At 39.6% G+C, this 16303-nt stretch overlaps 1 protein-coding gene across 4 annotated transcripts in view; it reads left to right on the top strand.

The window, feature by feature from the left end:
* LOC135465565 (ephrin type-A receptor 4-like) overlaps positions 1–16303 on the top strand; it is an 82563-nt gene that overhangs the window by 17410 nt on the left and 48850 nt on the right. For all 4 annotated transcript variants that reach the window (XM_064742813.1, XM_064742815.1, XM_064742812.1 and 1 more), the window contains exon 2: positions 6788–6864. In XM_064742813.1, coding sequence (XP_064598883.1) covers positions 6859–6864 — 6 coding nt within the window. In that variant the 5' untranslated portion in view covers positions 6788–6858. The remainder of the gene's footprint in view (positions 1–6787; positions 6865–16303) is intronic.

Here is a 16303-nt window from a genome sequence, read left to right as displayed (position 1 = left end):
AGTGTTCCACCCATTCAGCCCTAGGATAGCGTCGGTGTTACCAATCATCTGTGTGGAAAGTGCTTTGTTTACCAGCACGATTGCATTCTTTAGATAAGGCAATAGAGGATAAAGTGGAACCCTTAAGAACACTTCTGCAGTATCTTAACGTTGCCACAGTCTTGGAGGAAAAGAAATTCTGTGAACCATGCCAATGTTGGAGAGCTGACAGTGTTTCTGAACAGAGGATAAGCAGTATAGTTTGCCTCAAGAACTCTCTCTGGTTTGGTTTAATAGGTCCCTTACGCAGACATTAAATCAAGCATGTGAATAGTTTTGGGGATTTAGACTGAAGGAGAAGTCCTTTCATCACACCTGCAGGGAATAAACTTTGACTTTTAGGTATATATATCCACTGTGGATTCTGGTATGTGCTTTATCTACCAGGGAGGCAAATTAGCAAAGTTTTAGATCACAAATGCTTAATGATTTCCAGCTGTGTTTCAGGGGGAATATTTAAGATCTTCAAACAGGGTCAAGAGTCTTATAACGAGACACCTTACAAAAGCTAGAGAATCCAGGGTAAGATATCCCCGGGTCAAATGTGCACAGCTTTTAGCTACTGCCTGGTACATACAGGTAGAAGCTCATTATGGTCAACTAGCTGTACACTTTAATATATGGTGAAAATCTCAACACGACATCAGCACCTGTATTCAGAAAGACCCAGATTTTCCTTCCACTTCATGATAGCCTAGCAACCATTCAGTTCAAAAAGAATCCATGCTGGTTATGGGCTTATGGACTTTACCATTTGTAGCTTAGAGTAGCATCCAAGATAACACATAGTCTTAGTCAGTGTATTGATTTCTTGATTAATAATGTCAAGCAGTTTGTTATATTGAGATTAGAGGCAAACCTGGCAACACCACTGCCCGGATATCATATCAGATAATGTTGGTGACTTGACATGCAAAATGACAGCTTGTATTTGAAGTTTTGCTGGAATTTGGATCCGGTATACTTTATCAGTGCCATTATCACAGTGGTATTTCCACATGCACATTTTTGACATCTGTGTGAAGTTTTTTTATAAAGCAGACCCATGTTATAACACAGCTTTTTGACTTGGTCCAACCCATTTTCATTTTTGGATTTGATTTAGAGTTAATATAGATGTATTATTAAAATGTAATATGAGATAACTCAAGCCAAAAAACTTTCTTTCTACTTCCGGAATTTAGGTGGAAGAACTTCCTGTTCACTTCCCTGTCTGTTATTAGCTGGTCAAGATATGTGTATGGATCAGTGTGTTTTGATTGCACAGAAATGTGATATTTCAGGAGCTGCACATGACAGCATCTTTGCCTTTATACACAGGTGCACACCCATTTAGACAGAGATATTTTGGATCTTGTCAAGTCTTACAAATTTTCTATCTCATTTAGAAAATACATTTCTTGTGCTAGCTGTGAAATTGATCTATTACCCTATTACAAAAGTGACCATGAGAAATTGGATGCTGAACTAATGGCTGTTGAGAGCCTAACACATTTTTTCTCTCCTGTCAACTTAGCATATGTGAGTATTGCTTTGGTAGCTGGGTTTGGAAAATAGATGAAATATGGTAAAACAGAAAACTCCTCATACTTCTTACTTTATGAGCTCCAACTGTTGGCAGCCGGTGATAGAAATCAGAACCAATGACGGAAGGACCCTGGCCAGGTCTTTGGCTTCCCAATATCGCCTATCAAATTTGATTCACGAGCTCCAAGGTCTGCTGCTGGCGCCTGCAATGACTCTTCTAAGCGGACAACCTTTTACCAATGCCATCGGTGAACAGTTCGATTTATGAACCTCCAATAGAGCTATACACTCTCTTCAACCAAGGATGGGCAATTTTATAGAGTGATACGACGAGGAGGGTAACGAAATTGCCTGTAATGATTTGTTTCACACATGATTAATGGTCTTTGCAGTATCTGTGCTTGTAAGACGCAGCAGTTGTCTGCACCATCGCTGCAGTGACTTGTGTCAGAAAATCGTATCGTCAAGTAGATAGCTTGACAGCACACGTCATTGCTTCTGCCTCATAACTGTTTTCAAATACTTTAACAGCACTTTCGGAGCCCAATCGTAAAGACGAAGGTGTTGGATTTATGTTAAGCGGCTGCTCCCCGGGAAGATTGAACCCTCATGATTAGCTGGATTTGTAATATCTGTTCCATCTAAACAGGTGGCATAGAATTGAAAAATAGAGATGTTAATGTGCAGTTTAAATATTTTAGGTTAAAAGCAGTTTATGTACACATATATGAAGAGAAGACAGTTGTACAGAGTTTTGTGCACATTTATGCAGATTTTCGAATAACTGTATATCTTTAGTAAATTACTGTAATACTTGTATGTATCATTATGGTGTATTCCTTACCTGTTTTTGCAGTGTCTTAAAAACTCACACATATGTGCATGAAACTTTACTGTTGTACAAATACAGGTAAGGACAGGCTCCAAATAGATTGGACTGAATTGAGGAAGATTATTTTTTTTTTTTGAAATTGTGAACTGTGAGGAGTCTGTTATGCTGTATAAAGGATAGGGATGTGACCTGAATGAAGAACTGTTTATGTTAAGCCGCATTCGAATGTGCGCCCTTCATTAGATCACGGTGAATAAAGGATGGTGTAATGCAGGCTAATTACTGATTGTTTCAAGGCTATGACATTTGCACAAGGATTAAAAACAGGCTCATCTTCCTAGCTGTTGGCACTGGTGTCCTTTTTTTTCATGGCAAAATGTACTAAGTTTTTTGCTCAATCTTAATGCGTCTCGAATCAGAGCCATAGTTTTGGAGTTAATTATCTTGCCACACCAGTTTAGAGGTATACCAGCCCTTTCCTTTCTGTATAAATCTTTAACAGGCCTGCAAAAAAAAGTTTTCATTGTATTGGAATAAAAAGATATTTAAGGTTCTTGTAAATATTAAATACCTCAAGAACATTAAAAACCTAAATGAGACAACAGTAAAGTAAGATAAAAAAAAATCCCTCAATCAAGTACATGTTGCTATCACACATAACCACATGCCATAAACATTTGGTGTTATTGTGGCAGATGTAGCTAAATCTATTTTGAACAAAACTTCAGCAAGGGTTTTGTTAGAGAATTGCATTGTTTAAGCACTGAGGTCTTGGTGTTCAAGATTTCAGCATTTGATAAAAATTGTGATAACTGTTTACAGAAGCTGCATGTAAAAAAAGATGGCTGTCTGACATCAGCATGGAGTTTTCGTTTGCTAAAGTGCTGCACAGACATGGGCCATATAACTAAATATCAGCGCTGATAACCTTTGCAAATGGCTCTGCTGCAGCCAGATAATGCGGCAATGCAGGACGGCTTGAGTGTGGCCCTAAGGCCATAATGCAACTGGGCAAGAGGAAATTTTGTCGAAATGAGATAAAGCGACAAAATTACTCAGTGTAGGCCAAATTTCAGGATGTGTCGACTGCTCGCTGATTTTCCGTGAGCTTCGATCTCGGTGATGAACAGGCTAATCCCGTCAAGCTTCTTCAAGTTTAGAACCGATTCACAATCTCGCCTGGCTTCATGGACAGCTAATTTTAGAAGCCTGGAACAGACTTTTGTCATGTATATACATGTTCTTACACCTTAGCCATGTGTAGCAAACTTGGCCCTCCAATAATCACATGGTTCAAATACATTCATGTACTTTACATAAAGTGCTTTTTGTTTAGTCCACGCATACATTTGTACAGTACACACTACATGGAATTGGGGGTCAGAATCAGTGATTGATTTTTCTGTTCTTGTGTACTTAAGATCAAGTCAGTTTTTGGTAGATTTGTCATAAGCATTACAATGCTTTTACTTTTGGGAATATTTAAATTTTCAACAATTATATGTGGTATTCCAATAAAGAAAAGGTGTGTTTGACTATTTTCTGGGGAAAACACTGGCATTTAAAAAAAATCCTTGTGGGATATATATATATCGTCTTATTTTTAGGATGTGTGGTTATTGCGTTAGCTGGTGTTTTGCCCGAGAGGTGACAGATCACAGATATGAAAAATGAAAAAGTTGCTACAACTTACAATATTTACTCAATCTCTGTGAAAACGTAGGTTTATTGTTGGGACATGACATTTGTTGACCTGAGAAGGCCGAGTCACCTTTTAATGGTGGAGATTTTGGAAAGGCTGGTCTGAGGTTTAAGTATGTAGACTGTTTACATTTGGAATCTGACTGCTTCACCTGGCTACTGTGCCCCTGGGCTCAGGTCAGCCAGGTAATTAGGAAACCCCTCTGTATTTGCCTAGTTGACGGTGAATGCACGCATAATTTGTTGACACAGACTCCGTAGCTATAATAAGGTGACCTCTATACCCTAGACAGGGTATACCACTGGTCCAATTTTGCGAGGTTTGTGGTGTAGACATTAAAAACTACGACACCAAAACTTGTTCTTTATGAAGGTTTCTAAATATGAGTGAGTATCTGTATATAAATATCGGTGTGAAATACGCAGCTGTTTTGAGAAAGATGCTGACGGCTATTAAGATGAGAAGTTACCACGTCCTAACATGCATGTCCATGTTCTCCTGCTCTAGGCTCTGGCTTTGCTGGGTCTTGGACAGTCTGAGGCAACAAAGTGCACATTTTTGTCAGGGTTTTTGTGTGTAGCTTGTGATGTTGAGGATAAATGTCCACCTGTCAGATATACATCACAAGTGGTCTGTTGACAGAGACTTTTAGGTGTAAGCTTAAGGCCTTACTAACTTCAGCCAATTCTCTTTCTTCATTCTTCACCTCCTACACTATAGATCTTCCCTCTCTGTATTTCACTGGTTGGCCATGTTTGAGGATGAATATTTTGAAAATATTTCAACCTAGCATAAAAGGGCACATATCTGAATAAAGCTTATTAAAACAGTACATTTCTATGTTTTCTTTGAATATGGTAACAGTGGTTTTCAACCTTTTTGCCCAGTCATCTGGATACAGTTCAGTTTATATTTTATTTGTCATAGGGTTACATGTAGGAGTGTATCGAACAACAAATGAAATACTAGATTTGTGCCTTTTGGCAGTCTTCTAAGCGTTCTTAAAGAAATTTATGGAAGCCCTTTGTTAAACTCAGCAAAAAATAAATAACTTATACATTTCCAAGTTGAAAGTAATGGTTGTGTTGTTGGAAGTAATAGATATACACATGTAGTACAAGATTTGTAACTCATTGTGATAAGCATGCTTGCTCTATGGATGAACTTGAATCTGTTGTACAAAAATGTCTAATTGTTAAAATGTCCTGTTCAACCTGTGTTTGAATTTGTTCCTCATGGAAATCTTTTAAAAAAAAAACCTCTGTAAAGTTTTTCCCTCACCTGTCTTCTGTGAGAGGGCAGAGTATTACCCTTTAAAGATAAAATGGAAAGAAAGGGAGATTTAAACAGACCTTGGGTAAAAGAGATTAAGAGTTTGGCCCTTGTTTTCCTCACATTGGACCTGTCTGAGGGAGAGGAGTTTGTTGATCTTCTGTCTTGCCCTGCGTGTCTTCAACACTGTACAGACAGCCTGCTACAGAGCTAGATGTGCCCCGATGAAAGAATGGCTCTCATCTGCCTCTGTCGGCCACCTAATCCGAAAATCCCTGAAAACAAAGCCAACATTTGTCTGTAAGGGACATACCACGCAGCAAAACGCTGTGCCACGCCAGGCTACCTGGGCGCCTCGTTTGCGCAGAGAGAAAACCTGAGGTTGTAGCCACCATTGTCACATGACACACCCTTTCTCCTTTACCAGTGAAGGTTTGTTGAATTAAATTCCAAAAGCATGAGTTTTAGAACAGTCACAGCAAAGCTTCACTCTTACTGAGATTTTGTGTGAAACAGTGCTAAAGAAGCAAAAACCTGTGGCTCCCTTGTTGCCGCAAAAATCACACAGAGAAGCATTCCACTGGGTGCATAACATTTCATACATGGTCTCCTCGACTGGCCACAGTTTGTAACCCTTCTCAGACCTGCATTCCTTCACTACCTCAGAGGACAGCCTTTAAGGAACTGTTTAGAATTCTACACCGTTCAGCGGAGCGCAATTAATGTCTGACACGGAATTCCGTGTAATTCCTCTGGGCAGCTTCCGTGTGAAGATTACACACAGTCTTCTAACTGGTTAGGAATGAGCTGATTGTAACCACTGCCCTTATCAACTTGTCACTTTCAATCAGTACGCACAAATCTTTACACCCCACACCGCAGTATAATCACCTATCCTCAAACTTTATAGGCACTAGTATTGAAAAAATCTTAATTTGTCTTTGCTTTTAACATGTGTTAGCGCATTTTTAGCCTTAGTTTTGCGTAGTGTGGTTAAATAGGTATATTGTGCCAAATCAAACAGTAGCATTGCCTAGCAGCGTTTAAAACTCCACCGTTGATATCTAAATCTGTGTACTCTTTTTGAAGAAGTTGACATTATAGTCTGCATATAGTTATGTATATGGACTTAGCACTGTGATGTATTTGGTATACATCACCATATATGTATATATATATATATATATATACAGCATGTGTATCTGACTTTTTTTTATAAAATTTTAAGAACTGATACATCCTGAAGTTAACAGGAGTTGCTTATGTGTCAAAAATAACACACATTTACATATACATGTTATGCACATTGCAAGGTTGTATTCCTTAATTCAGTATTAGATCTTGCAAATGTTTTAACATGTGCCCAGTGTGGTAAATGGCTTAAAACTTACTGGATGTAATTTTGTCTTTTGCAGTGGTTTTACTTGATACAACAACAGCATCAGACCGACTGAGATGGACATCTTACACACAAAACACCAACAATATGGGGGTAAGTACTACTTTGTTATTCGACCCGTTTGTCTTCAGAATCCTGAACCATCTTTAGTGTCTGCCATCTTGTGTTTCGTATACCGGTATATCTGGTGATATTGATCATTTAGATAATGCCAGGGGTTTGGATCAGATCTGTCTTAGATTGTTGTTTTTCAGAGTTAGTCAGGGATAACCATGCCTGCATCAAAATGTGACCAAAAAAGACCTTCCGAAATGGTTGTGACGTAGTGCAGTTGAGCTTCAATTTTTTTATAGAATGGCTTGTAGAAATATTGTTTACATGTGAAGTTGATGGAAACATGTACCTTCATGAAGACTTACTGATATACATGTATCATAATTGAGCTATGTGTATGGGGGAAGTATGGCAGAGATGTTTAGCCATAAACAACATGTACAAAACATTCAAGTGATGTGTGGAAATAAGTGCAGTGTAGAAATGTGATAAAGTCAGATTTAGTTCTGTGATCTACTTGGCTTTTATGAATTGTAAGAAATGACTGCTCCCTGGTGTGACTCATTAGATGCATTGAGTAATGTATAATATGAAATGCGGCAGACTGGCCCTATAATTATATGCATACATGTAGCAGACTGTTGTGAGTCGTCAATACTAATTACAGGTTCAAATAATGCAAGACATTAGAATTCCTTCCTCAATCTTGCGAGACTTTCTGCCTGACTGATTTCTCTCGGGTTATCACTGTAATGAAATATATCATTTCATTAAGTATTCATGAGTGAGCAGGTGAAAAAAAAAACTTCTTCACTGGAGTGGGTGAATATTTCTGTGCTCAGAACAGTAATTGAAGCAAAATAAATGATAAATATATGCATAGGAAATGGCCTGTTTTTCCTGGGGAACTGACAAGATCAAAGGCAAATCCCTGAGCTGCTTTGAAAAGGTGATGTGTTTTTATTGCCTGAGAATTGCGTTATGATGAAAAGCTAGGGTTAGGGTTTGACCAAGATATTCCGGCTGTTCTGTGGGCATTGTGGGGCGTGATCACACATGACTGATCCCACACAATACACGAACGGGCTGTAATGTACGGCATATGATCAGAAAGGCGCTCTCATCACTATTTATTGACACGTGGGTAGAATTGAAGATTAGTGTGAACTTTTTCACCGTGAGCTGAAAAGCATTCATTTGACATGCAGCAAGAGGTCAGATTTGAAAATGTTGTTGAGAAAAAGTCTTTATTATTGAAAAACCTCTGTAATAGTTTCAAAATGCTGAAAATGAGTTGCCATCCTCACTTGCTAAATGTAGCCCACTGTTGTTTACTAGATTTAAAATGTGGCATAGTGTATATTAAAATCAGTAAACGGTGATAATGATGGTATCATATAACTCAATTGGTATGAGAACAGAATCAGAATGTTGAGATTTCACCATGAGGTAGAAGTTATTATCATGTGGACTGGATTGCCATCTCAACACGCCTTGTTCCGCTTCCTTATGAAAAGCTCCAGGTGTAAAAAAATTGTCCTTTTGATCTTTTGTAATTACAATGACTTGTTAAAATGGGCCACTTACATATAACATGAAAATGTTAGCAGAGACTGTCATGATTACCTGAGAATGCTCCCAAGTTATAATTTTTATTTTCTATTTTTACATAATGAATAATTACGTCAAAATATCATTTATGTAGATCAGAATTTCTAATCAACATTTATAAATTGCTGTTACCGTTCAGTTATCTACAGTTTAATTTGAAATGTCTGATGAAAATTACCTTATATTTTGAGTCGGCGCAGCCATCAAAATGAGTGATCTACAGACTTTATACTGAAGGTGTCTTGCACAGCTGTATGCTGTAATGGAAAAACACTGCTGTGTTACATGTACATGTACATACCCAGCTAAATTACGACAGAACCTGAATTGACAGAGTCAAAGTGCTCTTCCTCAGGCCTTAGCTGAAAGCACAGTGCTGTGGGGATTCAGAGGTGCCACCAGCAAGCTGTCAGAAATCATTCACAGTTTTTTCCCTCTTTTTCTGTCTGTCTGTTGTAAATGTTGCCAACCTGCTTCATTTTGTTGCGTGTTAGAAATTCACTGGTCCCAGCAGGAAAAACTGTCATCACATCATTCAACTTGTCAAATTTTATATTCACCTTGCTGTTCAGAATTGAAAATGACTTCAACTCTATTGCCCTGAAATAGCTTCGCTAGCTCAAAAGGCTGGTTAACTTGAAATTGAATGTGGAGGCTGATAGCAATGTTTAAGAAGTTCCTCATAAGAGCAGAATATTCTGCTGTTATTGTGGTATTATAAACTAAAAAGAACAAGAATTGGTCATTCATTTGCATAAATTATTATAACAAATGGCCTTGGAATGGCTGACATTTTGAAATGTATGCACCAGTGGATTCTGGAAGGGGTTAGTTAAAATGCTTCACCAGTGGCTAAGGCAGGATTGTGGATTTTATGCAAGTAAGGTATGTGAAGTCAGTGTGTCAATATATGGCATTGATTTTGGGAGAAAACATGTCGTGGTCAAGTTGTCACAGGAATAAAGCCTGTACTTGACCACTGAATGGGACAAGTAATCAGTGTTAAGTAGGTAACAGCTTGGTCAATATGGTCACTCCAGACCCAGCAGGGGACAGAGGCAGAGGCCAGCCAGTATTAGCTCAGGATTCAAAATTAAAATGAAGTCAACTGATACCGCAGACAGAAGTACACTTGAAGACATTAGATGTGGCAGCTTGCTGTACAGTGACACTCTTTATGTTAGCAGTGTTCACTCAACATATCGGGCACAAATTCTGATGAAATCTTAAAATAGGTTGCTGAAGTAGTCTTCAAACAAGCGAGCTTGCGCTGACATGAAAATTTTAATGCTGGTTAGATGTTATTTCATCCCAGCTACTCCCATGAAAGTTATTGCAAATATAACTGACACGCGGATGATTGAAAATCACAATTCTCGGCCCATTTTTAATCTCAGGGTCAATTCTTAAACACTGGTGTAAAGCCTGCCACTTCAACTAACTAACTAGGATTGACGTGTATATACTGTAGGCAATTTTTTATACCAAGCAAATCTGTATTCGTATATTCCCAGACTTCTAAATATTTATGAGATTCTCTCGTCTCAAAGCCGCGCAGTCTGTTTCATTGAATTTGATATAAAAGTCTAATCACATTTGCGTATTCTTGAATAGGTTTTATTATGTAAAGGAGTAAGATATTAGTTGGTTCCAAGCAAAAAGCTTTTAGAACAGTGCGTGATATGCAGATAAATCCTTCTGTAATTCAAAAGCATCATAAAATATTAAAGTCAGGTATGTTGAAAAAAAAAAAAGTCAAGCGCGAAGAGCCACATGTATGTGATATAGGGATTTCTAAATTGCTGCTGTAGTATCTGCTCCGGTATCTGGGGATTTCCTGATCTGGTCTATGGCTAGCACTTGTGGGAGCAACGCTATGAAACTACAGGTGACTGGTAACCGGGAAGGGTAGAAAAAATGCTGAGGGGAAATCAAATTACAGTGAAGGACCTGGATTAATGATGGGTGACCATTACCAGGTCTGTTGGCATGATTTGGTCAAGAGCTGTGTTTAGTAAGGTAATAAAACCAGCACAATGCTGATCAGAAGTAGAACTGGTGTGAGTTTCTTATTTGCGTGACTTTTTTCGACCAGCAATTTACTCCATTAGGTAGGATCAGATTTCAGGAGTACGAGACAGGTTAATGTACGTGAACTCTGTTAGCAAATAGTGCCCCGCTGCTCACACTTGCTTTCTCCCCGTCCTGCCATTGGGCATGCTCTGCATTTACAGACACATTGACCTTGAGTTTTTGTCCATATTTTCTACCCTCCTGTATTGATAATAAGAACTCCATGGCTATTAGAGATATAGCACTTAGAAGAAGGTGCAATATCTCGGGCAGTGAGCCTACATGTAGTTAGGGCAGATAGCAAATGCTGTGATTGGGCACTCGAATTGTGAAAGGGTCAGCAGTGTTTATTGAGTCGCTAGTTGTGAATGGCCATCCATTTTGCGATTATGCGTGATAGATGATATTTCAGATCTCCTGGACTGTCAGCTTCACTGGAAGTGTCTAAGTGACTTTTTCAGCTGTTCTTATGTATGTATGACATGTCATTACGAGGGACACATCCTAAAAGCCTTCCAGCACTATATTGGTTAGCTAAAGCCTCCTGGTGGCACACAGTAACTTTGACATTGTAAGTGGAGCTGATGGTATCCCTCTAAGGCCCCCCTCGGTGTCCACAGGCTCTGTAAGGTTATTGATTGGAGAAACAGCCTTTCCTCCCAACTCCCGTCTCTGTAGACTGAGCAAACATGGCCGAGCGGGTCACTCAGGGAAGATGGCGGCTCAATGTTTTGTTGGATGAAAATCAAACAGTGTTACCACTTTGTTGAATATGACGATGTTCTGGCAGAAATGACGGACCAAAAGAACTCTAAATCTCCTCTCCTAAGAGAATGCACTGCTTTACATTTGTACTGGCCGCATCGTTTTGTGAGATAAAAAGTCGAGGGGTTGAAGTGTGCTTGTGTAGTTTTTGTTCTTAGATTCTAAAGTTTCTTGTGAACTGAAAACTTCAGGTACCTTGATCTTCAGCGGTGTTACTTACATTGTACTTCACATCAAATAACAAGCCTGGAAATAAGCAGTGAGACAAGAACAATGTCCTGCACCAAATACTATTTTGATTGGGTCCATGTTTTTTATAGGACAAAACTGACAACATTGTGACTTTTTTGATAGTTGGAATATTTGGCATTATGCCTTGCCCCAAGTAAAAGTTATTTCTAAGCTTGAATAGTGCTTTACAGTTTTAGTCATAGGTATTAAACTCAAAAAGGTTATCAGTGTGAAAGATGCTAATCTGAGTAATTTACAGCTCTTTGCCATGAAAATGTAGCTTACAGTGATCTTGACTAAGTACTTAACGAATGATATTTATGCCAACCGTTGTTATGACAATTTCTCTTTTGTGAGTAGACTCGAGCAGTTCAATTTGTGGCCAGGTGTCCAATTTTGACAATGTCTTGTTCATCAGTACAATGAGTTTACTGCTTATTGTGACACACACAGCGGGCAGTAAAAGTGGACAAGATTTAGAGCTTCGGCATTCTGGCGACTTTCTGTGAACGTATTTTTACCAATCCCCGGGTTAGCCATGACCACTATCAGGGGGCCCATTGTGGATTTGGAATTCTTGCATTTGCTGGAGAATCTCAGTTTAAGTCAACAGTCCAGAATATATATAAAGCACTGTATCCATCAGGCCGATGTGAAAGGCAGTCCAGCACTAGCTGTAAGTGAACCATGATCAATGCCAGTCACCCTAATACTCAGTGGACTTCATCTCCAGCTGGTAGGTTTAGTAAAGATAACTGATTCTTGGGTTTCAGTATAAACATCCGGTAAGCTCAGGCTGGTTCTGTAGCTAAGGAACTTGACAGAAATCAATCCAAATCCAAGAAAGTGACCTGTGGCAGTCAATGGCATAGTGTGTTTGCTCTGAGTACAGAATTTCCACTGCTCCTCCAAATTAAAGTTAATGTGAATGTCTGCATCCAGTACGCCACCATGTACCAGAGCTTTGAGGGCATACCTGTTGTGTAATGGCACCAAACTTAACAACCAGTGTACAATGCCATGGTTCACATCTTCAAACATGGCAGCTTTGCTCAACAAACACCACAATTTCTTTCATACCATTAATAACTAATGTCCAGTTGCATGACTGCCCCAAGGGTTGTTTGTAAGACTTAGACATCTGTGCTGAATTGGATTCTCACGCAGCAGGTTGTTGTCCTGTTCAACCAACCATGAGCTGCAATGATGCTTTGCTAAAGCAGCTAGTCCAGAAGAGCAGCGTTGCATGGGGAATGTGATGAGTTATCAAGCTACATGCACTAACCAGATGGACAGTGAGATTGCTGGGGTGCTGCTCCTACTGCTCCTTGTTGCTCTAATCTTTCTATCTAACTTCTTGCACCAGATCTGTTATATCGCAATGGGGCAGATTTTTTGAGGTGTGGAAATGCTTAATGTAGATCTGCTTTGTACATCTTGGGAGCCAATATGAATTTTCTCATATTTTTTTTGGCGAACGTGTGTTTATAAAATACTTTTGTTCATGCCGATTTCCTCAGCACTTCCATCTTTATTGCCAAGTGCTGAGTTTCTTGACAGAGATTGCAATAAACTTGATCTAAATTGCCACAGGCCCCCTGGAATGGCCATGTTAATCAAAGTTTCACCTGATGTGCTTTCCCCTAGCACCATGCTATCACACCTCACCTATCACACCTCACCTCTCCACTGTGTACATGCATTATTGCCACTGTTCTTGGGGTTGAAACTCTTGAGCAGACCAAAGCTATAGGACTAGCAGGCGTACCCAAAGCTATAGAACTATCAGACGTACCCAATGCTATAGAACTAGCAGGTGTGCTCAAAGCTATAGGACTAGCAGGCGTACCCAAAGTGTAGGACTAGCAGGCACACCCAAAGCTATAGGACCAGCAGGCGTGCCCATAGCTAGCAGGTGTACCCAAAGCTATAGGACTAGCAGGCGTACCCAAAGCTATAGAACTACCCAAAGCTATAGGACTAGCAGGTGCACCCAAAGCTATAGGACTAGCAGGCGTGCCCAAAGCTATAGAACTAGCAGGCACACCCAAAGCTATAGGACTAGCAGGTGTGCCCAAAGCTGTAGGACTAGCAGGTATGCCCAAAGCTATAGGACTAGCAGGCCTGGCTATTACAAAAAACAAAGAAAACCGATAAAAACTGAAAATACATGTAAGTCATGGCATAATAATGAAAAGCAGAGGCTTTAAGACTGATCGAAAATTAGTGTGTTAGACACATTTCAGAAGGTCTCTCATATTTTGTGAAACTCAGTTATTGAACCGTATGTTTTGTTGTCAGATCAGATAATTTCTTCCATACATCACTCTATTGCATGGGTTTATTGATGTGTTATATGAGGATTCGCTTGAGCTATGCTCTGTTGTCATTATTGTCTCAGCAGCAATGATCTATTCTTGAAATACAGTACAGTTATCCCTGCATATTAGAGTGATGTGTGTGATGTATTCACTGGTACTAGTGCTGGTAGCAGCATGTACACAGTCCTCAGGAGAGCAGAGCAGAGCAATAATATTAAGGCCAAGTCAGACTGAGATACCATAGGACAATGGAGTTGATATGTCCTATATTGACAAAGCAGTAAATATTTTCAGCCAGTCATACACCCTTGTCTCAGGGTGTCTCCGATTATATGCAGATAATGAATGCGTGTATAAATAGTTACATTGATTTTGTGGTGTGAAAGAAACAGCTTAAAATATTAGGCAAAACCTGTATTGATTTGATGCATTAATATATACAGTGCAGCAGCTTTATGCAGGTGGATAAATATCTCTGCAAGTTGAGCTAATGTCTCTGGCTCGGATGCATAAATATAACAGTTGCTGGAGGCCTTGGCTGTTTACTCATATGCTACACTGAGCTGATGTGTTTTCCTCATGTTTTAGAATTGTCCATCCTGTAAGCTGAATTGATATTGGAATTCATTTCTACTGAATCTAAGGCACAAATTGCCAGTGATTTCAATAGTTGGTTATAAAAGCCTCCTGCCTAAGGCCATCTCAAGTTATGGCCAAACTTAATTGCATCCTTTTTTTGTTATCGCCTTGAGTTGCGCACAACCCGCATGTCTGACAAGGTGTTTCCAAAGGTTGCTTTTGCACTTGGTAAATTTGGTTAAGTTCTGTGTGGGATTTGGTGGTCTGCACTGCCATATTGTTGAGAATAGGGAGCGATTGCACGCATTCTGTTGTCCATCAGCGAGCTATCAGGAGTCATCAGCCCTCCCAGCCATGTACCCAGATCGCATCAATGTGCAATCATTTGCTGTGCTTTGTCGCTATTGCTGCGGGCACTGCCTGTTTCAATCAGAGGCCCTTGGGAGAGGAAAAGCGGGCAGTGCGGGCAACTGAAGTGGTCAGCTGGTGTTCAGGGCTAACATTCAGTCGTTGTGCGTGTCCTGCCTAATGTCAAGTCACTTCCATGTAGTCACTGTTGAATATAGATTGAACCTAAACCCTTGCATGTAATCAAATTTCTGGTCAGAGCGTCAGAATTTGTTCCAATACTGTGTCTTAAATTATCGAGATCAGGGAATCATTGGCTCTTGAAGACTCCTTCAAGGTCAGAGCAGATCTGCCGTTTGTCAGCATAAAGGGGATTTTCACTGAACGGAATCTGTTCCAGACACAATTTCAATTTTAACATGGTTCTGAGGGACTTCTGGTGCCAGCGTTTGAATTAGCCACACTAAAGCTGACAAAATAATGGTAGTTAACTGTTTACGATGACCGCTCAGGATTTAGATGATTTCTCCTAACTCTGCAATGGGATCTCCGCAAGCGTCACACCAATTAAATCTGGAACAAAAAGTGTGGGCACTCTGTGACATGGGAACAGCCTGTTAATGGGAATATTTGCGGTAAACTGTTTTCCCACAAGCCGACCAATGTTATGGTGCAATTGGAGGAATTAATGCTCGGTATAGAGACTTAATCAGGCTGAATCTCGCCTCACCTTGGTCGCTGAGCTTACAACATTGAACAAGCACTTGTCCACTGGCGAGGTAGTCACGAGGAATCTCCTGTCAGATCCTACTAATTTGATTCTTGCCTCACCAGAAAATCCTGTTAGCATAATCCTTTGATAAACAGAAAATCCTACCGTAAAGACCGTCTTGATGGAAATATACTATGTTGGATTTTGACTGAGTCTGTTGTTTATGAGAGGGATTTGTTCTCAGAGAAACAATTTTGTACACCCTAGAGGTTTTTTTTTGTCGGGGGGGTGGGACAGTCACAGTTTCAGTAGAAAATTTCTACAGTGTTTATGTTTTGCATTCAGAAAGAATTGTTCACTGACTATGAGTGAATCCTGTGCCATACAATTTACTACATGTATTTATCTATACAGTAAACTATAAGTGGACCTTGTTAGGGATAAGAGATAATAACATGTAGACTTCAGAGCATGAAAAAGGAACGTTGGGAGCAAACATTAAGCCATAAAGCAATCATTAGATACTTAATGACTATAAATTAACTAAACAATTGTCTAATTTTTAAGTTAACATGTCATATGGAAATTGAAAATGTCATGATTGGTCAAGGGAAGAAGTAATGGTGGCTCCCTGTAGGGTACTAATCAGTGATTCACACCATGCAAACTGAAGAGTATGTGCAATATCAACCCTGTTACCATGTGCCCCTAGGGACCAGCAGGCTCCAGCTGAATGTCAGAAGGGCACCTGGGTTTAGGGTTTGACTTTGACTGATGGGGCTGAGTTTTTCTACAATGGTGCAAATGTGTATAACTGTCCTGGCATAGATGATTCATT

The sequence above is a fragment of the Liolophura sinensis genome, chromosome 5 (genome assembly GCF_032854445.1).
Source record: "Liolophura sinensis isolate JHLJ2023 chromosome 5, CUHK_Ljap_v2, whole genome shotgun sequence".
NCBI classification, from domain to species: Eukaryota; Metazoa; Mollusca; class Polyplacophora; order Chitonida; family Chitonidae; genus Liolophura; species Liolophura sinensis.
The sequence above is the reverse complement of the archived record's forward strand: the minus strand, read 5'-3'. Positions and strand labels throughout refer to the sequence as shown.